The sequence below is a fragment of the Eulemur rufifrons genome, chromosome 3 (genome assembly GCF_041146395.1).
Source record: "Eulemur rufifrons isolate Redbay chromosome 3, OSU_ERuf_1, whole genome shotgun sequence".
NCBI lineage: Eukaryota > Metazoa > Chordata > Mammalia > Primates > Lemuridae > Eulemur > Eulemur rufifrons.
Window position 1 is genome coordinate 19,392,642 of NC_090985.1, and position 23,398 is coordinate 19,416,039.

Sequence of the window (23,398 nt, forward strand, 5' to 3'; positions counted from 1 at the left end):
TTTAAATAATACATACATATTACTCTGCCGGGTTAAAAGGGTTTTCCTCTATTACAATGGACCATTTTTATTCTCAGTTTGCCTTTTTCTTTTTTTCTCTTCTTTTTTTTTTTTTAAACTTGGCAGAGAGCATGAGAAAGAGAAAAGATTTGCATAGCCAGTTTTGGAAATTTCTGGTTGGCTGTTTTAACATTATGAAAAAAAAAAAAACAACAAACCAAACACAAGTTGACTTTATGCCTTGTTGACTTCTTGTGCACATGGGTTTGGTTTCTGAATGCACATTTAAGCATTTTTAAGGTTGGGTGTCTCAACCTCAGAGCGAGGAGCATGAGGAGTAGCCGGTGTTTACACCTGAAGCAACACCTTCTGTGACCCCACAGCTTTGGATGGCAAAGCAGCTGTTTAGCGTGACATGAAGGATCAGTCCAAAAAGCTGCCACAGACCCTCTCGATGAGAGATTTTTTAAAAACCACTTTTTTTTTTTTTTTTTTTTTTTTCTGAGTAACAAAAGAAACCCCAGCACTGTTAGGGACGTGGATGTTAGTACAGTAATTACCACACATTGAAAATATTGTTCAGCAGGAAAAGTAAAACGTTCAAAAAACTTCTTAAAGATTCTATTTAATAAATAACTTTGATTTAAGGAACGATTTATGCAAAACTTGAATAAATTACTGAAAACTCCACGTGCTGTGGAATAATTAAAAACAAAAAGGAATTACAGGAGATACTCTATTTTATTATAATTCTTCAAACAAGTAAAAAAAATCCTTTTTTTTTTTTTTTTGCTTTTGCTGCTCTTTAGTTGGGGAAAAAGCATCCTTTCTGGAGGAGAAGCTGGCTCCGATGAAGAGATGGTCTACCTCCTGCATTTACTGACACACACAGCAAAGCTGGGTACTTCCTTTCTTAGGATTATCAGAGGCTATTCTAAGGCTCCCACAAGTTTTAAAGTGTTCTTTGTTAGCATTTACCCAGCTTATCCATATTTCTCGGAAACAAGACTGCTCCTTAGTGAGGCAGGTTTAGCTCCTCAGCGTCCTTGGCCAAGAATGGTATTCTCCAGAGGTAATCTTGGAAGGAAGAGGCTGCATATTGCTGCTCAGAACAGGGTAGCTAAGGACACATTTTTTTTTTTTTTTTTTTCCTCAAGAAATGTAGGAGGCACCAAAAAAGAGACTGCTCAGGGATCAGGCTGCTCCCTCAATGTGTTAGGGAGCCAGGGACAGGGTCATCCCGCCCTGGGAGGGAGCCGATCCCAGTGAGCCCCTTTACCTGGCTGAACCCAGACAGATGCAGGTGTGTGTGTGTGTGTGTGTGGGGGGGGTGGGGTGGCTTCCTTCCTGGCTTTCCTCTGCCTCTTCCTGTTGGAAAGAGGCACAGCCTAGTGGGGGCTTACACAGTGACCAAAGGGTCACTTCCTTGCTTCTCTCCTGGGGCACCGATGGTCACCTCCCAGGAGCCCTCCAGCAACAGTCCACTGTGGAAGTGTCTTCACAGGAGAAACGTGAGCAGGCTGTCCTATTTGCTCATACGTGGGCAAATCCAAATTGTGAGTGCAGAACTTTGCTTTTTGGACCCAAGGTGTCTTTGGAAAGCTCCTGTCACCTGAGCTGCCTGGTACCGGCACCAGGAGCGATCGCTATACCTCACTGCGCCCTGCGAGGTAGGTTGTCCGATGCCCTCTCTGCGGACGCCCGCGGCGTGGATGGCAGTGTGAATGTTGCTAGAGCCGGGGGCTGCGGGAGGAGGTTTTGCTTATGAAATGGAGTCGTGTATTTCTAAAGGGCCACAGTGACCACCAGAGCGCCAGCGGGTGGCAAGGTACCTGCCCTCCAACGACCCGGGACTGGAAGCAGGTGGGGGCCCGCAGAAGGGCCTCCACCAGTCCCAGGTGCGCGTTCGCTTCTACATCCCGGGTGGTACCAACCGTACACAAGTGACCGCTACCTGGAAGAGGTCAGTCGCTAGATTAGGAAAAAAAAAAAAAAAAAGCATGTAAAACACTCCCTTCTAAAAACAAAGGGCTGCGAATTTCTTTATTTCTCTTATTGAGGAACAAAAATACTCTTGCAATGGCTATTGAGTTTCCACAGGTACGAGGCAGATGCTAGGCTAGCACACCCACTTCCAACAGTATGACTTGTTTCCTATCCATCTACTACCTGAGTGGCGTCAGTGTAGGTTCAGGCACCATTAGGAACGTTTGACCAAACACGTACACAGCACTGACAGAGGAGGCGCCGGCCTTTCGGTTGACCAGGGCATGTAAAAAAGACACCGACAGAATGGAAAAGAAATCCTTCGGGGAAAACCTCGTCGCCGCGCCGCACGCTCAGGGCCGGGCCCCGCGCGCCTCGCGCCGCCGCCGCAGCTCCTCGCGGTAGCAGTACGAGCAGTAGTGCTCGGTCTCGGCGCGCCCGTAGAACGCACAGTTCTCCCGCAGGCAGCGCCGCTGCGCCGGCCCCGGGCCACCGCGGCCGCACTCACCGTTCGAGCGCGCGGCCGGCGCGTCGGCGTCGGCGAACTCCAGGCCGTCGCGCGCGGCCCCGAAGCCGTTGGTGTAGGTCTGCGACTTGTGCTCGGCCGCGCCCGCGGCCCCCGCCGCACCGGGCAGGGCGCCGGGTATGGCGCGCGCCAGCGACTCCACCGTGTTGACTGTGCGCAGGGCGGCGGCACGCGCCGGGCTGTAGCTCTGCGACGACAGCGAGCGGTTCTGCTGCGGGTACGTGGCGCACGGCCTCAGTGCGCCCACGGCCGGAGCGCACGCCTCGTCCCGTGCGCCCGCCGCCTGCACGTGGATGACACTCTGGCGCGCCGGCGCCGGGGGGCTGCGGCCGGGGGTCTGTCCGCTGGCGCCTGCGCGCCGTGCGCCGCCGCCCGAGCCCGGGGAGGCCACGCCGCCTGCTGCCGCCCGCGCCGCCCGCGCGCCCGCCGCGGGCCCGGGGCTCGGGCGCTCCTTGAACTTGAGCACCAGCTGCGTGGGCTGCCCGGGCGGCGGGCCCGGCGAGGCGCGTTCGGGACCCGGTGCGCCCTCCGCCTCTGGCCTGCGCGGCGCCCGCTTGGCCGTGGAGGCGGCGGCGGCGGCAGCGGCGGCGGCTGCGGTGGCGGCATCGCGGCGCCGCTGCTCCTGCTCAGCGCTGAAGCGCTCCTGCGCGCTCGTTAGGTAGTAGCCGATCATTTCCTCGTGGAACTGGTGCCGGTGGCTGGTGAGCAGCAGGCCGGCGAAGATGAACTTGCGCTCGCCCTGCATGGCGGCGCGCAGGATGTTGAGGCTCAGCTTCACGTCCGTGCTGTACTTCCAGGCGTCGCCCCGTGGCCCGCCGCCCTTCTCGGCCGGCGACGCGCCCGCCGCCTTGTCCGTGGGCGACGGCGTGGTCTTCTCCGACGGCGACGTGCTCGCCGACGCGCCGGACTCCTCCTTGCTGCCCTTGCGCGACTTGGCCTTCTTCTCCTTGCCGCGCTCCGCCGAGTCCCCGTTCTTGCCGTTGGCGGAGTTGGCGCGGCCCATTTTGCCATGCACCAGGCCGCTGAGGCCGCCCATGTTTTTCTTCAGCTTGATGCCCAGAGTCTTGCTGAAGCTGCCCAGCTTGTTGGCCACGGAGTCCGCGCGGGTCTTGTCCTTCTCCTTTCGCTGCTTCTCCTTCTCCTTGTCCTTGCTATTCTTGCCATTATTGCTGTTGGAATTGCTGCACACTGAGTCGCGGTCCGAGTCCAGCGAGTCGGCCAGGGACTGCACGTCCTCCCCCGCGGAGGCCGTCGGGGACTCCGGCTGCGCCAGGGGCGCCTGTGGGGAGAGAGAGAGGGCAGGGAAGGAAGGTGGTTTAGAGGAGAGCTGTCCCTGCACAGGCTCAGGAAGACAGAGCCTGCACATGCGTTGCTGGGGCCCTCGAGCCTCACTGTCCCAGCCTTGACTGCCGCTCTGGTGACGACGAGACTGGCTGGGATGGGTATGCTTAAGGGAAAGGAGCAGATGGAGTGGGCTCCGGTCTGCTGCAGTAATGAAAAGTGGACCTGGAGGGATTTGTGGAAGGCTCTAACCTGCGTGCTTGCTCGCTCGTGCTCTCTCTCTCTCTCTCTCTCTCTCTGGTGAACTTGGATACCTGGTAGCCTAGAACCCGGAGTGGGGGAGTGGGGCAGGGTGCGGATACCTCACCTGGCTTTGCACCCCGTGGTCTCGCACACTTAAGAGGGAATTACCAGGCCCAGACCCTGGTGCCGCTGCCTGCTTGACCAGACACAGGTCCCAGGCTGGCCTCTCTGGAAATGTGGAGGCTTTCAGGTGGGGAGAACACCTTGCACAGAAGTGTCTCTGCTACAAAGATGTCTCACCTACTCACTCCAGGCAGGGGACAGAAACCTTGCCCTCACAGCCTCCTCCACTGGATCTCGGAACAAGCAGCCCCTTGGTTGAGCAATGACACCTCACCTTAGGGTTCCTTTCTCAGTTTGGCAACGCAGAGTGCTAAACTGAGAAGGATTCTGAAATAGGCCTGGGCTCAGCAGAAAAGATGTTCGTATTCCCAGAAAAGTTCTGCAGGGATATGGGGTGGCGTGGAGGGACCCTGGGGAGGGATCATCTCTGTGCACACCGTGGATGAGACCCACTGATCTGGGCCAGCCAGTCAGAGGAGGGAAAGGCCATATGAGAATATAGCCAGGACCCATATCTGGGGCAGACAGGGAGCCAGCAGGGAGGTGGCAGGGTACAGAGGATAGGCAGCACCTACTGCTGCTTTGTGGAGGACCTTCCTGGGTAAGAAGAGAGAATTCTGAGAGTGTCACTGGGCAAAGGGCAGGGCCCCCTGTTCTAACAGCTGGGTGCGGCAGGAACTAGTGCTCATGCCTGAGCCGGCTTTCCTGGCCTCCAGGGGAGGGGCCTGGGAGAGGCCCACTGCCCCTGCCATAGACTTTTTGTCAACCTCTGCCAAGCGGTTTAAGAGATGGCGACCCTTCTGCAACCAGGTAGGTTTACCCAGAAGTAAAGGTGGGCAGAACTGGCCCTCAGCACCTCCCATTCTGAAATTCCTTCTTTCCCCTTCCCACCTGGGTTTGGGAGGAGGGAAAGGTCTGACTGGTGTGCCAGAGACACCAAAGGACAGAAATGCAGGGGCAGGGCTGGGCCCGGGAAGGTAGGTGTGCGTGGTGCTAGGAGGTGCCTGCTGGGAGCACAGTCAGTGAGGAGCTCCGGTTGTGAGCCCTCCAGCTGGAAGACCCTTGCCCGGGTTTTCTGCTGAGAGCCCTGTATCTGACCTGGAGGCCACCAAGGCCTGGCCAGGGGCCCTGCTCATTGCAGGGCAGAGCCATTTTCAGTGCAGGAGCCTTCTGATTCTAGACCTATAGCTGCTGCCATCACACCCCACACGGGGGCTGAAAAAGAACATCCACAGCACCACTGGAGCCCTCCACACCTTTGAAAGGCAGGACTCAGACTCTGCCCCCGACTGGCTGTCACTTACACCATCAGGAAAATGGGGTACCCGGTACCTGCCTCGTGGAGCCCTGTGAGGATGAAGTCCAGGTAAAGGCTGAAGTCTGAGAGCTCTCTGCGTGGCACTGACTGTGCCAGGCACGGTCGGACTTGCGCTACTCACGTCACTCCCTTAATAATTCCTTGTGAACCCCACATTATGCCTAAGTAAACTGACGTCTGGGGAGGACCAATTATTTGCAAGCAATTTTTTACAAATCCTTTTCCCTGGCAGAGATTACAAAAACATCAATCAGTCAGATGCTTAAAATGAATCCCTCTCGGCATCTGCAAGTAGGGGCAGCTCTGACCCCCCTGGGGGCAGGGGACAGGTGGCCTCCTGGGGGTGTGGGCCCCTCTCTTCACCGCCCTGCCAGCTCTACCCGCCATTGCACCGCCTCCGCCTCCGGGCGGGGAGGAAGAGGGGGCACAGAGGAATCGCAATTTCGGTTCCCTGGTGTTTCCGAGGACCCACACAGTTTATAATTAATTCTGCTGTGCCACAGCACATCATGTTCCGATCTCCGTAGAGATAGATTTGTGTTGTGACTTGCCTATGGTTTATTTTCTGAGTGGGTGTGTTTATTCCTCTCCTCCAGAAAATGGGGACAAAAATCCCCTAGCTGGAGTGTGTGGTTGCGTGCACACATGCCTACATCTGCGTGCACACACATACCATGTCCAGTTACTTCAAGCCAGAGCCAGGGTGTCCCATGTGCAGCTGGGACAGCTAGGACGGGGTGGAGGGCTCCCGGGCTGCAGGTGCAGCTGGGGGTGGGCAGCCAGGCTAGGGCAGGCAAGCTTTTGGGAGCCTTTGGGAGGATGCACCCCAGCTAGGCTGGAGCTAAGTGGCCTTGGCCCGGCCACCAGGTCCAGTCCCAGTGTACACCAGGCTTACCCGGGTCTCAGAGGGGATCCGGATCCATGTCACATTCATGTAGCTGTGCAGAAGGTTCAGCTTCGCTTCTAGTGACAGGATGAGGCTGGTGAAAGAAGAACACCTAGTGAACCGGGCCCTAAGCTGGCTCTCGCGTGCACCCTGCCCACCTGCATGCCAGCTGTCCCAGGAGGAGCCAGGGGGTCTAGCTCTGCCTCAGAAAGCTCCAGCGGCAGCCCTCCCTAGACCATGCCGAGGGGTGCAGAGTAGGGTCTTACTGGGCCAGCCGGGCATTATCGTTGTCATCTTTCCCCCACTCCCAGTCCTTGCCGGGGTCCACTGCAAAGTGCAGAGGCAGCAGCTTGTGCTCGGAATCCGTCAGGGGTATCACGGCTGGAACAGAGAAAAAAGAGCCATGCTGGGAGCCCCAGCTATTCCCAGGGCAGACAGAAAGGGGACTCCGAAGCCAGGTGTCTGGGCAATAAGTAAACCGAATGGAAATACATGCAGAATATCTGTGCCAGCAGGAGTGTTAAGACCATAGGTTTCAAAACTACTATTGATAGTTTTTAAAAATTTCAGTTAATGTGGACACCGAAGAGCAGTTAGAGGTATCACCTGGACTCTGTGTCTCTTTAGCTCTGTCCAATGGCAGATAGCCCACTGGGCATCGGGATAGGAAAAAGCTATTGCTGTTCTGTTATTTCTGAGGAAGGACTCAGGCCGGCTGGGTGCACTGTGTGAGGCCACCCCGCCTCATTCCAGAGAAGGGCGAGTGTGCAAGTCAGGTGAGCAAGGTGTTGCTGACCTCTACTGGTTTGTGATTTCTTGCAGCAAGTCTGTATCAGTGCCTAGGACCCGGGGACACGCCCACTCCTGCTCGCAGGGAGCTGTCTGTGCTGGAGACAGATAAGCAGGTTGGCAAGCACCTCATAATGTTAGGTAGTGATGAGCTCCGAAAGAGTAAACAGCAGACAGAAGGCAGTAGTGGGGAAGGCTTTCCAGGGTGGAGGCAGGGGAGCCTTTTGATGAGGTCATTTGTAGGTGGAGCGACTGGCCAGTCATTTCTCAGAGGGATCGACTCGCCATGAAACCTCTTGAGTGAAACATACCACCCGTGAGAGATCATGCCCATCACAGAAGGGCTGGGGTGGAGGAGGGTGTCTGCAGCTTTGTTTGGGATCTGCCAGGAGCTTCTGAGCTGCTATAGGACCCTGTGAAGGGGGTCCCTAGTGACACAACCAACTCCTCCTAAGGGCCTTGTCAGGGATGAGCAGGAAGAAGTGGGGAGATGGCACCCCCAATTCTGCCTTCCAAGAAGCAGCAACCTCCTCTCCGGCTTCCACTTGGCTCTCCTGCAAGCCCCACTCATAGGAATCACGCCGAGGCAGAGAAGCACAGCCAGGGCCTCTGGCCAGCTGCCGCATGTCTTTGCTGGAGTCTAGGGTTTGTGGCAAGGGTGCCATGGCAAGAACGAAAAGGCAAGTAAGTATATAAAATCTAAGACTCAATACCATTGATTTTCTGCTAAGAAATTGGAAAATTGACTCAATGCTGCCCTCCAGTGTTGCTAGAGAAAACGTGAGTGGGAATAATTCCTCCTCTTGCTCCCCTCAATCCCCCACCCCATATAAGGGAAACAGCCTTGCTGACCAACGACCAGCTCAAGGCTTTTCCTGTAATCTGGCTCAGCACTGGGCAGCACAGTGCTCTGGTTTGGGTGGTCAGGGGTGGCTCCGCCTGCTTCAGCTGCAGCCTGCTGGGTTTTGCCATGACGTGGCTGCCTTCCTAGGGCTGAGCTGCAGGGTGGGCACACCCAGGGAGGGCTGCAGGGCCGGCTCAGAGACAGGCCTCCCTTGGGTGATGCCCAGCAGCCTGTCCCATAGTTCCATGAGTCACCACTCAGACAGGAGGTTAGCCTGGTTTCCCACCAGCGGGGCGGGTGGTGGCAGAGGCTTTCCCCATCAGCACTGCTAACCAGACCTGTCAGCTTAGTGCAGCTCCTTGGAGTCCCAGGCCCCCATGCACAGATGGGCCAAACCAGAGTTTCCAGGGTACTTTCCCTCGTACCCCAGCATTTAGGAGGGAACAGGTACCCAACTGCACCCATGGGCTATGAGCAGAAGTGACGTGGGAAGTGCTGGGTGGTGTGGTTATGTATGGGCGGCCCTCTCCCCCATTCCCCTCCTCCATGTGCAGCACCTGCAGAAGATGGCGGAGCTGCCAGATGGCAGGAGTGGCCTCCCGGATCTCGCTCGGAGAAGAGCTGCCTGCCAATCAGGAACACCTGCTTGAGACTTTATTTGCATGGGAACCAAACTTCTTTTGTGTTAAGCCACTGTGACTGTGGTTTATTTCTTTCAGATAAACTCCCTGGGCTAGGAATACACCACAGCCCTGTCACCCTTACCTCCCTGTGGTGGGGCTTCTGGGAACTCCTGCCCTCCGCAGCTGGGCTGGAACTGACCCCCTGGGCTGCCCACAGCTTGAGTGTGCAGTTGGAATGCACCCGAAGGTGCTAGTGCCTGCCCACACAGAAGGGTCCTGGCAGGCTCCCAGCCTAGGTCTTGGCGGGGTGAAGGCCAGGCACTGGCAGAGGCTCTAGGGATGCGCCTGCTCCCAACAGCAGACACCCAGGGCTAGGCGGGAGGCATCTTCTCTGCAGAGCGTCAGCTGCGGCCTGTGGTGAGGGCTGGAGCTGCAGGGCCCGGAGAGCCCAGGGAAAGTATAGGCCAGGGAGGCTGCGGAACAGGCCCTCCTTGGGAGCATCAGTTGCTTTGGATACCTCTGCCTCTTGCTGTACACACTGACATCTCCCTACTTGGAACCTGGCCTCACCCAGTGAGATGGGGACTCATGTGGCAGGTTGCCCTCTGGTGGCATGTGCCAAGAACAGCAAACGTTTTTCAAAATAAGCCTGGAAAGGTAGAGTTTTTGCTGTTGTTGTTGTTTTCTGTTTGTTTGTTTGTTGTGAAAACACTGTCTCCTATCTTTTAGCCAGGAAGCATATAGATACCATCTCACACTAGCCTGGACATATTTTGAGTACTTCGTTTCCAAAAAAGAATGGAGATTTCTGGTTTCTGTTCGGGACAGGAAAAGCTGGAAGAGCTTTGTTCCACCATTGCAACGAGAAGTCAGGCAAACTGCAACTTCACAACTTATCTTTAACCCATCAGCGAACTGAAGTTATGGGGAACCAACTAATCCCACATCTAAGGAAAGACAGGTGCCTCCAAGGAGAGACAGATGAGCTTAAGAGGGATTGACTCAGCAGGATACCAGTAAGAAGAATTCAGCTAAAATTGTTAAGTTGGTAAAGGAAGAGTGTTGGCTAGTGCAATAATATAGAAACCTGGAGGCTGAAGACATAAAGGAAATTCACATGCATTTGCAGTCTCCTCTCCACAGGACCTACCCTAGTATTCCCTCAAAAAGATTGGCAAGAATGCTGAGAAAGTGTCCTCCACAGATCTTTCCCTCCTATCTCTACTAAGGAACAAAAGCTTAAATTGCAGAGGGTAGGGCGGCAACAAACACTGGGTGCACTAAGGGCAATGTTCTCTGTTAGTCTGATTAAGCCTCTGTCTTAGGCAGGCCCTGTGTCCCTGCATCTGGGGAGGGGAGTGACCTCCCCCAGCTGTCCTGGCTAGACTGATTCAAACCAAACTCTAAAGACCTAGAAAAAAGAAAGGCATACCTCTTTCCAGAATAAAAGTGATATACCTTAATCTTTATTGTCCTACTCAAGACATTTGGCTTTCAACCAAAAACTATGAGGAACAAGAAAAGACAAAAAACGCTATACATTGTTAAGAGACAAAGCAGCTGACAGAATAAGACTCAGATATGACACAGGTGGTGAAACTATCAGACAAGGAATTTTAAACTGATTAATAGAATGGAAATTCTATTCTATTCCATTAATAGAATGGAAATTCTATTCCATTAAAGTAATTCTAGAATTACTTTAATGGAAAAAGTAAATGCTATGCAGGATTTGATGGTTAATTTTAGCCGAGAGAAGAAATCTATACAAAAGAATTAAATGGAAATGCTAGAAATGAAAAAAAAAACACCCCACAATAACAGTGGTGAAGAGTGACTTTGAGAGGCTGTTCAGTAGACTCTACACAGCTGAGAAAAGAACCTGTGGATATCAAGATAGACCACAGAAATTACACAAACTGAACACAAAGAGAAAAAAGGTGGCGGGAAACTGAACGGAGCACGAAGAGCTGGCAGGCAACATCAAATAGCCTAAGTTCTGTGTAAAGGTAACCCTAGAAGGAGAACAGAGAGAGATCAAGACAAAAGAAATATTTAAAGAAATAATGGCTGAGAATTTTGTACGGTTAATGACAAACACCACCACAGACCCAAGAAGCTAAGAGAATACCAGGGAGGAAAAATAACAACAACAAAAATATTATTATTCACAGCATCTTAAAACTTCTGAAAAGCAAAGACAAAGAGAAAATCTTGAAGGCAACCAGAGGGGGAAAATACATTGTAGAGAGAGAAACAAAGATAAGAATTACGGCAGACTTTTCATGGTAAAATAGGTAAGCCAAAGATGATGGACTGACATCTCTAAAGTGCTGAAAGAAACAACTGCTAATCTAGAATTCTGTACTCAGCAAATATATCTCTGAAACATGAAGGAGACATATAGACTTTTCAAACAAAAGTGAGCAAATTCATTGCCTGCAGACCTGTACCACAGGATATGTTAATGGAAATTCTTCAGGTGGAAGAAATGTGCTGCCAGTAGAAACTTGGATTTACACAATGAAGAGTGATGGAAATGGAATCAATGAATGTGAAAATAAAATTCATTTTTTTCTTCCTTTTAATTGCTCTTAGAGCTGACTGACTGTCTAAAGCAAAGACAGAATCAGTGAATTCTGTGTTTATAGCAGATATAAAAATGCAATGTCTGATAATACACAGAGGATGAGAGGCAGGAATTGGGAACACATGGTCATAATATCCTTCCACGACACATGAAGTAGAATAATATTACTTGAAAATAGAATCTCATTAATTAAAGATGTTTATTGCAAACCTTAGTGGTTAGGAAACCATTAACCATTAAAAATAGAGGTATAATAAGTCAATAGTGGAGATAAAGTGGGAGCACTAAAAAGCCCAATTAACCCAAAATAAGACAATGAAAGAGAAACAAAAACAACAGATGGAAAAAATATTAATAGAAAAGAGCTAGCAAGATGGTGAATTTTAATCCAACCATATCATTAATACTATTAAATGTAAATGCTCAAAACCTATCAATTAAAAGATAAATTATCAGATTGGATTAAAAAGTGAAACCCAAGTAGGTACTGTCTATAAGAACCCCATTATAAATATAAAGACATAGATAGGTTAAAAGATACTCACAAATAAAAAGAAAGCTAGAGTAGCCATACTACTATACCATACAAAGTAGACTCTAGAATTAGGGCTGTCACCAACAAAAAATGAGGAACATTATAATGATAAAGGGGTTAATTCTCCAAGAAGACATAATAATCCCATACACGTGCATGCTCCTAACAACACTGCTTCAGAGTATACGAAGCAAATACTAACAAAAATGAAAGGAGAAATAGACAAATGTATTACAGTTGGAAATTTCACCACTTTTCTCTCAGTAATTGGCAGGGCAAGTAGGCACGAATCAGTAAGGAACATAGAAGCCCTGAGCTACACTATCAGAGAACTTGAGCTAATTGACATTTATAGAACTCAACAAGAGCAGAATACACATTCTTTTCAAGTGTATATGGAATATTCACCAAGCTAGAAACATATGCTTAGCCAATCTTAGCACATTTAAAAGAATAGAAATCATAAAAAGTAGGTTCTCAGATCATATAAATCAGCAACAAATATTTGAATAACCCCCAAATATTTGGAACTTAAACAGCCTGCTTCTAAATAATCCAAGAGTCAGAGGATGCCTCCTGGGAAAATAAAAAACAGTTTGAACAGAATGGAAATGGAAATATGACACATCAAAATTCGTGTGATGTAGCTACAGCAGTGCTTAGGGGGAAATTTATAGCATTAAAATGCTTATATCAGATAAGAAGAAAGGTCCAAAATTAGTCATCTAAATTTTTGCCTTAAGAAACTAGAGAAATAGGAGCCAATTAAACACAAAGCAAATACTAACAATAAGAGCAGAAATCAATAAAACTAAAAACAGAAATGTCGTTGACAGAAATCAGTGAAACCAAAAGCTGGTTCTTGGGAAAGACTAATAAAAAAGAATGGATTATCCAAATTGCTGCCTCTAAATCTGTATTTTAAGTAGTTAGGAAAAATGGTAAACAAAGCTTTTTAATAATTTTAGCTCATTAATATTCCTGCTAGTCAATACATGTTTATCATATCTAGGAGCACACTGAACCTTCTCTTGTGAGATGGTTGTAGATTCACACGCAATTGTAAGACAGAATACAGAGAGGTCCTGGGTACACATCTCGCACCCTCCTCAGTGGTAACGTCTTGCTAACTATAGCACAATATCACAACCAGGATATTGGCTTTGATATGCTAATTGTATTCAGATGACACGAGTTTTACATGCACTCATCTGTGTCTATGTGTGTATATAGTTCTATGCAATTTTATCACGTGTAGACTTATGTAATAACCTCACTTAAGACACAGAACAGCCACATCATCATAAGGGTCCCTTATGCTTCCTTTTTATAAACAGTCACCTCCCTCCACGACCCTTTCCCTGTTCTGAATCCTTGGCCACCACTAATCTGTTCTCACATCTCTAGAGTTTTGTCATTTCAAGAATGCTGCATAACTGGAAACATACAGTATGTAATCTTTTGGGACTGGCTTTTTTCACTCAGCATAATTCCCTTGAGACCCATCCAGGTTACTCTGTGTGTCATGGTCCTTCTTTCTGCTGCTGGGCAGAAGTCCATGGTATGGACATACCACCGCTTGTTCAACCACTCGCCTAGGAAGAACATTTGGGTTGTTTCTAGTTTTCAGCTATTGCAAAGCTACCAGAACAAGCATGTACAGGTTTTTGCATAAACATAAATCTTCCCGATGATATGGAACTTGGATCCTAAAATGTGGCAGTGCGGAGGGAGCAGGGACAAGGGAGTGAAAATTCCAGGGCTCTGGGCTGGGAAGTCTGTGGCCTCATGAAGCAGGCTGTGACTGAACCCCAAGCTCAGCAGTGGCAGATACTGGCCCTGGGAGCATCATTGTTCCCTGATCACAGAGACTCCCCTGGGACTGGATAGAGGGCCCAGCCCTGGCCTGGATCCCAGGCCCTGAGAAAGGCCCCTCTCCTTTCCCCAGGGCTGCAGGAAGCCCTGAGAAGAGCTAAAAACCCAAGAAGTAGGTGCAGGCTCTACTGGATGAAACATGGAGAGACAACAGAAAAGGCAGGAATGCCTCCTGTCCTTCCCTGGCCAGTGAGATGTCTGGAAATAATAAAGAAAGGTGACGTGACACTCCCATCACAGCTGGCTGCAGCCTCTGGTCTGCTCTTCCTTCCAGGGACCCATGTGCCCATGGTACCATGTGTGCACCCCCTCGTGGTTCTGCCTTAGCCACTGGGAAGGGGTCAGTGAATGCCCCGAGCTGCCCTCACTTCTGGCTCCTTCCGCACAGCCCCCGGCCTCACTCCCAGCTCCCCTGTCATGCCAGGAAGTGAAAACTCCAGTGCTGCACCTCGCTGAGGGCTAAGGGAGGCTGGGTTCTGCTCACTGGTCTGTGTTCCTTCCATGCACGCCATCTACAGGAAAGGGTAGCATTTGAGAGTCCTGATGGGGCCAGTTTAGTTACTGTATTTACTTCCCACGATACACACTCAGTGTAAAAGAACCAGACACCCCTGAGCTTCCTGCCCTGTAGTAGGCCTGGACAAGTCACTTCCAATTCCCTGTGACCACATGCAATAGCTTGGACCCTGAAACTAGTCCGTCCTGTCTGTCCTTCAGTCTCCTGGTGGATTCTTGGCCTAGACCAGAAACAAGGTGACAACAGGAAGGGTTTCCCTCTCCACTCAGCTAGTCACACATCCATCAGTAGCTAACACAAGAAAGCAGCAAGCGTTCCAAACAAAATTCCCCTATTTCCCCAGCAAAGACATCAACTGGTATCCTAGAATTGTGCAGTGCGCAGCCTGTGGGGCCAGCCCAGCCAGCCCATCAGCAGCACTGAAATGGCTATTTGTAGGAAACTCAGCTATAATGATTTGAAAGGAAATGTTGACCTTTTGATTCAAAAGCTTACTCTAGAGCAGGGGCGGGCAAACTTTTCCCATAAAGTGCTAGTTAGTAAGTATTTCAGGTTTTGCAGGCCACAGCCTCTGCGGCTGCTATTCAGCTCTGCACTGTAGTGCAAAAGCAGCCATGGACAATACGTCAGTGAATGAATGTGTTCCAATAAAACTTTATTTACAAAAGTAGGTGGTGGGCTGTAGTTTGCCAGTTCCTGATGTTGAAGGGCTTTATTGTATTTTTTATATTTACATCTAATTATATCCATATAAAACTTATACACATGTGAACAGGAACAACAGTGGCGGCTATTTCAGTGTGGTGGAATTAGGCATTTGTTTAGTATTTTAAATGAAACATGGTCTTTCACATTGTCATTTTCAATGTTTTATGCAAAACCCATCACTGCTGAGTGTGCACAGGCAGCTTCTGAGGGGACCCGTCCACATGCCACCTCCCTGTGCTCTCCTATGGCCCCCGCCGATGTCTCCCCGATGACATCCCACTGACGACATCCCACCAATGGCTCTGCCCCTACCCCTGTCGCCGGCGCCCACCGTCTCTCAGGAGCTGGCATACCTTGTTCTCTTTGCTGGTCCCTCTGTTCCATGGACACGAGGGCAGAGAAATGCGCTTGATCGTAGGCCAGAACCAGAGGTGAGCAGTGGCATCTGTTGGGAGGGACCTCCAAGGGCAGGTAAATGCCCCCGAATGGGATGGGTGCGAATGCTGCAGATACAGGCGGACAAAGGTGAGGCATGAGGAGCAGCAGGACCTGAGCCGGGAGGGCACGTCCCCCGCCATCCCAGGGGCTCTGCGGTGAGCACCGGGAAGGCAGTCACAGCCTGGAAACCCATGTTGCTCTGGATGTGCTTCTTCCCCTCCTAGTGTTCATTAAAGCATGTACACAAAACAATACCTATGCTTCTTGAGAGTGTGTTTGTCTTGTGTTTTGACAACCTCTTCTATGGAATCCAAAGAAACCAGCCAGGGCCAACCAGAGAGCTCCAGGACCAAGTTGTAAGCCAGACAGGAATGACAATCGGATGCTTCAGTGGTTGTTTTCCTACACTCTTGCTTGTTTCCTTACTCATGCAAAAGAGCGAAGAAAAGCCTGAAACCCTCACTGGAATAGAGTAACTTCTGGAAATATCTGCCCTGAAGCAGCATCTCCTCTTTGGTCATAAAGAATCTGGCCTTTAGGCCCCAGAGTCAGTGGGTGGCTGCAGGGACAGTAGCTTCAGGGCCATCTTTGAGGAGCTTTTAGGATTCCTTCTCCACCCTCCCTTTGTTTAAATTGGTCAGCGTGGCTCTGCCCGAAGGAGAAGCCCCCGGGGGGCGGGGGGCGGGGGGCGGGGAAGGCCCACCTGCAAGAGGGCTCCGGGGACAATGGAAGGAAGTTGGGCTGGAGGCACGCTCTGGGAAGCGTAGCCCAGAGAGAGGACAGGCTTCTTTGGAGCACTCCTGCCCCGGGATGAACCTCTCTGGGCTTCAGTTTCCTCGTCTGTAAAGCGGGAGGGCAGTGGCCGCCCCCGGAGGTTGTGGCAAGGGCTGAAGGAGGGCACACCTGGGGAGGGGCCGTGCACGGTGCTTGGCCCTCGGTGGGCAGGCCACAGCAGCCCGCTCCTCCCTGCCTCCTTCTCTGCCATTCTGATTCTGCCACAATCTTGCCGAGTGGCCCTACACTTTCTGTCTCTTTTCTTTTTAACGCACATGTAGCCTGTAGGGGGCGGAAGGGCTGAGTGGCTCTGGGACACGGCCTGGGGCTGTTGGAGGGGCACAGGCTGTCAGCTGCGGCTGTGCTCTGGGCACACGATGGGGGTCAGTCCCCGCCCTCACATGGCCAGATTTCTCATGGCCACCTGCTGCTGACACACAGGGCAGATGGCCAAGAGCGACCCTTGCTGCCATCGGGGAGGAAAAAGAAACATGCTGAGTGCAGGAGAAATGAGAAATAATACCCTATGTGTCCACGCAGAGTGACGTCTGGGCCTTCTGGGAGCTTACCCTTTAAGTTACGCTTTCTGGATCATGAATAAAATACATCTGTTTGAGGAACTTACCTTCTCCACCTGAGTCTCTTAACATTGTGTCTGCCACGACGACGATTGGTCTTCTCAGTATATGGGCTAAGACAAAAACATGGAACTCTTCCAGGCTCTCATACACGGGGTCCTCAGAGTTGTCCACGCTAGGAGACAAAACAGAGCAAGGCCTTCACTGGACAGAATTAGGATGGAGGATGGAGAGAATGGAGAACACTATGTGCAGGGGCTGAGACTACTGGGCTTGGGTCTGATCGCTGAGGACCCTGGCAGCTACACCATCTAAGGCCACCTCCCATGCCGCCTGCCAGTGACAAACATCCAAGTCTAGCTCCCCACCACCACCCTGGGTTGGGTGGTCTTGGCAGACAAATCAGAGAGAATCTGCAGGAGAGGGTGGCCCACCAGAGCCCATGGCCATGGGGGCCTGGTTCTCTGGGGGTGCTTCACAAGGACGCAATGGGGGGCAGAGGGATGGGGGGGGTCCTCTTCTATTCATTTCCACACACAGCAGCATAGGCTGAAGCCTTATCCCTCAGGGACTCAGGGAGGCCTGGGCACATTTGATGGGCTGGTGGGGTCATTACTACCAAGACCCAATGAGCCTTCTAGGAAATATTTACCCTGAGGGAAGAGGTCAGTGAGACGCTGCCCAGATTTCGGTCCTCTGGGTGGGAGTAGGGAAGTGATCTGAATGTGCCACCCAGGCTGCTCAGACCCTCCCCAGCCCGTGCCCCTGGCTCACGTCTGAGGCTCAGGGAAAGAGCAGGCCCCAAGGCCTGTTTCACCTGGACTCTGAGACGTAGACCAGACCTCTGAGACGTCTGGGCCAAAGACATAGCCTGACGTCCCTGCACAACAGGGCCACCCAAAGGGAGGAGCACTGGGAAGAGAGCCAGCGTTCACAGCACGATGGGGCCTGGCTGCACCCGCAGTGCCTGCAAGTCGAGATGGCAATACCTGGCCAAGACCCCCAAGAGGTGGCTCTTGGGCTTGTAGAGAATGAGCTGAGGGAGCCCGTGAGGACTGGAGCAAGTAGGGCCAGAGCTGGCAAATGTGGCCCTGTTTGAGAACGCAGGCTGGTGTGGCCTGCGGAAGCAGCTCCCGGGACAGAGTTCCCAGCCAACTGCTCCCATTACTTCTAGAACAAAGGCTGTGAACCCTGGGGAATGCATCACGACTACCTGGGGAGTTTTGGTGTTATACTACCTATATTTTTTCTTGTTTATTCTTTTGTGATTCAGTTTACCTTATTTTAATATTAATAGTTCAAAAAATTGGCAGCAATAAAATCACAAAATCATTACACATGTAGTAAAAATAGCTTTTATTTTTCTGAACCATTTGAAAGTAAATTGTCAACTTGATGCCCCATCACCCTGGAAGAGTTTAGTGTGTATTTCCCATGACCAGAACATTCTCCTACATAACTACAACACAGCCGTGTTCTCATGGATACATCTAATCACCAGACCCTATGCACGGTGTGCCAGCTGTCCCAATAATGCCTGTGAGGACAGAGGTTCCAGTGCAGGATCACCTGCTACACTTAGTTGTGGTGTCCCTTTAGTCTCCTTTGTCCTGGGACATTTCTCAGGATTTCTTGACTTCTGTAGACTTGACACTTTGAAGATTACGGGCCAGGTATTTTGTAGAGTGTCCTTAATCTGGGTTTCTCTCTTTCTTCACAATTAGATTAGACTGGGCTGTGCTGAGTCCTCCTCGTGGCGTCCTGGCAGGCAGTGTGGAACTGCAGATGGTCCTGTCACTGATGTGGACCACTCCTGGAGGGCATCCGCCAGGCCTTGCCCCTGTGGAGCCCCTCATCCCCCCTTTGAAGTTAACAAGCATTTTGGGGGCAGATACTCCAGTCCTCACCAAACCTTTAGACGGTTTTTAATATCACTATGGATTCTTGGTTTTCTACTTTATTCCTGGGTTATAATCCATTAGTGTGATTATCTGGATGCTCAAATATGCCTTGATTTGGTCAGTGGCTTATTTCAGCTGGACCTGTGTCCTTATGGCATCCTCTCATCACGTTCTAGAGCACTTCCTTGCTTCCTGGCACAAGAGGATGGTCCAAGTTCACACTTACATACACATTTGCATCTTTATTTTCATCTCTCTTTTTCTCTCTCTATCTATCTATAGATCTCAATATTATATTAATAGAAAACCTGGAGTTCATTTGATACTTCCAGGTCCCACCCAACCCTACAAAATTCATTCTACTTGTAATTTTCTTTGCCAACAGTGAAAAACCTCATTTCCATTAATCTTCAAGTGTTTACATACTTGCCCAGTCTCCCTGTATGTAAGCAATCTCCCACCTTTGCTGCTGCCCCTCCCCCAGGGTTGCCCTCTTCACCCTGTCTGGCCCTGACACTCCAGCTATGCCCCTTTGTGCCCTCGCATCTCCCACCCCATGGCAGGTGCCCACCTTGCTTTGCCCCACCTAATGGCTTTAGGACGGAAGGGAAGAGAAGTGGAAGAAGATGTTTTAAATATGTATTATATGTATACACAAATGCACATACATCTATTTATTCAATATGTATACATATGCCAAGTACGAGCACAATGCTCCTGGGTGTGCATTTTCAAACATCGCAGGTGATTATCCTGCCCAGCCACACCCGAGAGCCAAGCTGCTGTGTTTGGGAGTCAAATGTTTCTGGAAGTTGCTTGTTGGTCCCTGTCACATGGTATGCACTAAGTGCTGGGCAAGTGGATGGTTGAATAAGACAATAAGCGGCACAGAAGAGAGAACATGGAGTTACAACCTGCACACTCAGAGAGAAAAATATCCCAATTAGAAACGTGGAGCACTATTTTTTCCCTAATTCAGTGAATGGAGAGGTCAATGTTGGAAAGAGATGAGCTGCTCATGAGTCAGATATTAATGCTGGGAAGAAGGAAGGGCAAGGTGGAGGGGAAGCCTCTCAGTCCAGGATTCGGAGTCACATCTTCTCTCCCTGAGGGAACACTCTGGTATCTGAATAGCCACACACAAGGGGACCCATGGTGACAACAGTGCAAAGGCTAAGTGTTAGATACCATTGTAGTGGTATGGCATTCGTCTCATGCAAAATTTAAAGCAGGGCCATTGTATTTCAAACTGAAAAACATGCAAATATTTATCAAGCACTTACTATATATTGGTGCTGTGAAAGGCACTGCAGAGGCCCTCAGGTAACTCTTGCCCTCATATAACATCTACTATCCATCCATCGTCTACCAATCTGTCCAGCCATATGCCTATCCACACCTTTCTCTGTCCCTCCCTCCATTGATCCATCTATCCACATACTATTCATGCATCCATCTGCTACCTATCCATCTGCTGTCCATGCATCTATCTATCCATCCTTCCATCCATCTATTTATCCATCCATGCATCCATCCATCCACCCACCCACTCATCCATCCATCCATCTGTTGTCCATGCATCTGTCCATCCATTCTTCCATCCATACATCCACCCACCCATTTGTCTATCCATCCACCTACCCACCTGTCCATCCATCATCTTTCCATCCATCTATCCACCCACTCATCTGTCCACCCATCCTCTCATCTTCAGTTCTGTGCTAGGGCCAAGGCATGGAATTGGGCCATGCATAGCAAGGAGCCTTATGGCTGGACACAGGTGGCACCATTAGGGTAGCTGAGAGGAGGTGAGGGAGGAGAGCCTGGAGCAGAGTGACCTTTTTCCACTCCAGTTCTGCTGTTGAGCATGGGAGCCAGGTGAGCAACTAAGAACCTGCTCAGTGACCCAAGAGGTGGCAGAGAGAGTCCTAGTTCTAGTCTGGGGCAACTTGAGCATCACAATGTCCTTCCTACTTGCTTCCAGTCTCCACTATTGAAATAGTTCCAGTCACTATGCACTAGGTCGAATGCCTAGGCATCACAGAGTTGACTGTAACAGGAATGACACAGCAAAGGTAGTGGCCTGGGCACTGAAAGTAAAACACCACACCCAAATAGCTCAAGCTGGTGGCTAGAGATGAGAATGTAGAGGCATCTCTCCCACCTAGGAGTCTGGGCTCCCCACTTTCCTGTTGTACCTTTAACCAACTCTGCTATTTGCCGTTCTCTCTCTCTCTCTCTCTCTCTGACTCTTCATTCCTGCCTCATGCGACCCTGGGATGAAGAACTGCCCTCATGACTCATTGTGCCCTCCCTCTGTGTCCAGGATGTGCAAATAAAAATCTCTGGACTGTTTCCCATTGTGGTGGCGTATTAAATTTGGGCCTTGCAGTGCAAGAACCAGGGGCTACCCTAGGCTGGGTTTTCCCCTCGTTGCTGGAGAGAACAAAAGTTGGGTCCCAGCACCAGAGCGATGGTCTCGCAGGAATAAAGTAGACACAGGTCAGTCAAGAGCCACAAGAGCGTCTGCCAGTATAAACAAGTTTCTGGTATGAGGGACCCCCGGTTGTGGGTGGAGCAACCAGGCACCAGGCCATTTGCAGGTAAATGAAGTGCCCTGTGAAAGGCACACTGTGTACACCCACAGGGCAGGGTTGCTAGCTGCTCTGGTACTGGAACCCCAATTTAGCTGGGGGCTCTCAAACAGAGGGGCAAATGAGATCACGTCTGGGATGACACTTTGGAACCGTGACCTGCATGTGTGAGTTACTGCAATCAGAGCCCATTGGTAGAAATCAGCTCCAGAAAAACCAATTCTGAAAATTTACTCCCACTTTTAGCCCTGAGGCTTCACATTTTCTTCCTGTGAGCTTCCTGAGAAAATGCTAGATCTGGGACTGGGAGTAGAATCTGGCCTCTGGGCAAAGACACAATCCTAATAATCAGCATTTACTGCTAAGAAGACTAACATGCAATACAATGACTTCATCCACAAATATGTGCCTGCCCCGAGCACTTCTTAACCTACGCTGTGCCACGCACCCTGGGCACCACCTCTTCTCCTTCAGTGTGTACTTGAGGAGGGAGAATTTCTAGGAGCAGAGACACACTCCGAGGAAGATGGGGGCGGGAAGTGCCCTGAGCAGAGGCCATGCTGGGGACCCCTCCTGGCAGGACCAGGAAGCAAAGGCTGTGGAGAGAGCCCCAGATGGGATCTCAGATCCCAGGGAACAGCGCCTGATGCAGATTTGGGGGTGCCCTGGCTTAAGTTGCAGCCATATCACTTAGAGATCACCCTCAGCAAGAGCCCGTGTCACAGATAAGGAAGTGGTCTGGGGGCGGCAGGTGTTGCTGAAGGGCAGTCACCCAGCCACAGAGCGGGGGAGCTTGGGTGCAGCCTCCCAGGCTGTCCGCCTCCTCCATACTTCCTGTTTTGCTTGGGACATCCTGAGTGATTAATATCCACTCTCCCTCTCCAAAATGAGTAAGTTTCGACGATAAATTGCAGTCACCCATCTGTGGGGACATAGTTATTGGTTCTCGGTGTACCTTTCATTTAAAAATGTAAGTGCATGTGTGTGCGCACATGTGGAATTATGAGGAAACAGACAACTTAGACAACCCTCACCTCTGGGTGACAGGCAGGACGCTAGACTCGCTACTCTGATCCTTGCTTTTTCCTCTTCCCAGCGTGTCCCTGGGATATCCCGAGTGTGGTATGTGGGGGCGATCCTCACCCCTTTTCACAGCTGCGTGGGTCTCCCCTGGCACAGACCTCACGGGCAGCCTTTCTGGGGGGGTGTGACTCGACCCCTTCCAGGCAGCCCTGCATGGCAGAGCCAGGCTCAGGAGGCTCACGGGGCTGAAGTCAGCCTGTGCACTGCTGTGGGCCTCTGTGCCCCGCCACGCGCTGTCTGCCCAGCAGCTTTTACGACATGCCATGAAGGCACAGCATAGGCTGGCAGGGGCCCTGCCAAGAGCTACAGCCCGGGAAGCCAGGATGGAAGGAGTGGGTCTCCCTGGCACCCTGAAGGGACCGAATGCATCTTGGGCTCTGGAAGGAGCTTCTCAGCAGTGGCCAGTGTGGCCTGAGGGAGAAGACTCATCCTCCTGTTTGGAATCAATAAGTTGAGGTCATTCATGTGACAAATATTTATTGAGTATCTACTTGGGTCTAGCACTGTGCTCTGTGTGTACACGTGCTATGTGTGCACAGGATTGCGGGCCCAGGGGTGGGGACTAACAGATGATCAAATAAGAAACTATCAGTTATTAATAAGCACAGTGATAAAAGGTAGATTCTTCATACAGGAAGGTCAGGGAAGGTTCCTACTTGAGAACCATTCATAGATAAAGAGTTAGCTTTGGTCTTATTGTCAATTAGAAATGTCTTTAAAAAACTCTTATAAACATCAGCCTGGGCAAAGAATTTATGAAGACCCCAAAAACAATCATAGCAACGACAAAAATAAATAAATGGGACCTGATCAATGTAAAAAGCTTCTGCACAGCCAAGGAAACTATCATTAGAGTGAATAGACAACCTATAGAATGGGAGAAAATATTTGCATACAATATGTCTGATGAAGGGCTGATAACTAGAATCCACACAGAAGTCAGGAAAATCAGTAAGAAAAAAAATAAAAAAACCCCATTAAAAAGTGGGCAAAGGACATGAACAGAAACTTTTCAAAAGAAGATAGACTAATGGCCAACAAACGAAAAAACACCCAACATCTCTAATCATCAGGGAAATGCAAATCAAAACCACAATGAGATATCACTTAACTCCAGTGAGAACAGCTTTTATCAGAAAGTTCCACAACAATAAATGTTGGTGTGGATACCAAGAGATAGGAACAC

At 50.4% G+C, this 23,398-nt stretch overlaps 1 protein-coding gene across 1 annotated transcript in view; it reads right to left on the reverse strand.

Annotated features, from left to right (window-relative positions):
* Positions 1 to 2,339: 2,339 nt before the first annotated feature.
* Positions 2,340 to 23,398, reverse strand: part of OTUD7A (OTU deubiquitinase 7A) — a 98,099-nt gene continuing 77,040 nt past the window's right edge. The window contains exons 8-12 of the mRNA XM_069465815.1: positions 16,682 to 16,809; positions 15,198 to 15,347; positions 6,630 to 6,744; positions 6,373 to 6,457; positions 2,340 to 3,791 (exon numbers count right to left, since the gene is read on the reverse strand). Coding sequence (XP_069321916.1) covers positions 2,340 to 3,791; positions 6,373 to 6,457; positions 6,630 to 6,744; positions 15,198 to 15,347; positions 16,682 to 16,809 — 1,930 coding nt within the window. The remainder of the gene's footprint in view (positions 3,792 to 6,372; positions 6,458 to 6,629; positions 6,745 to 15,197; positions 15,348 to 16,681; positions 16,810 to 23,398) is intronic.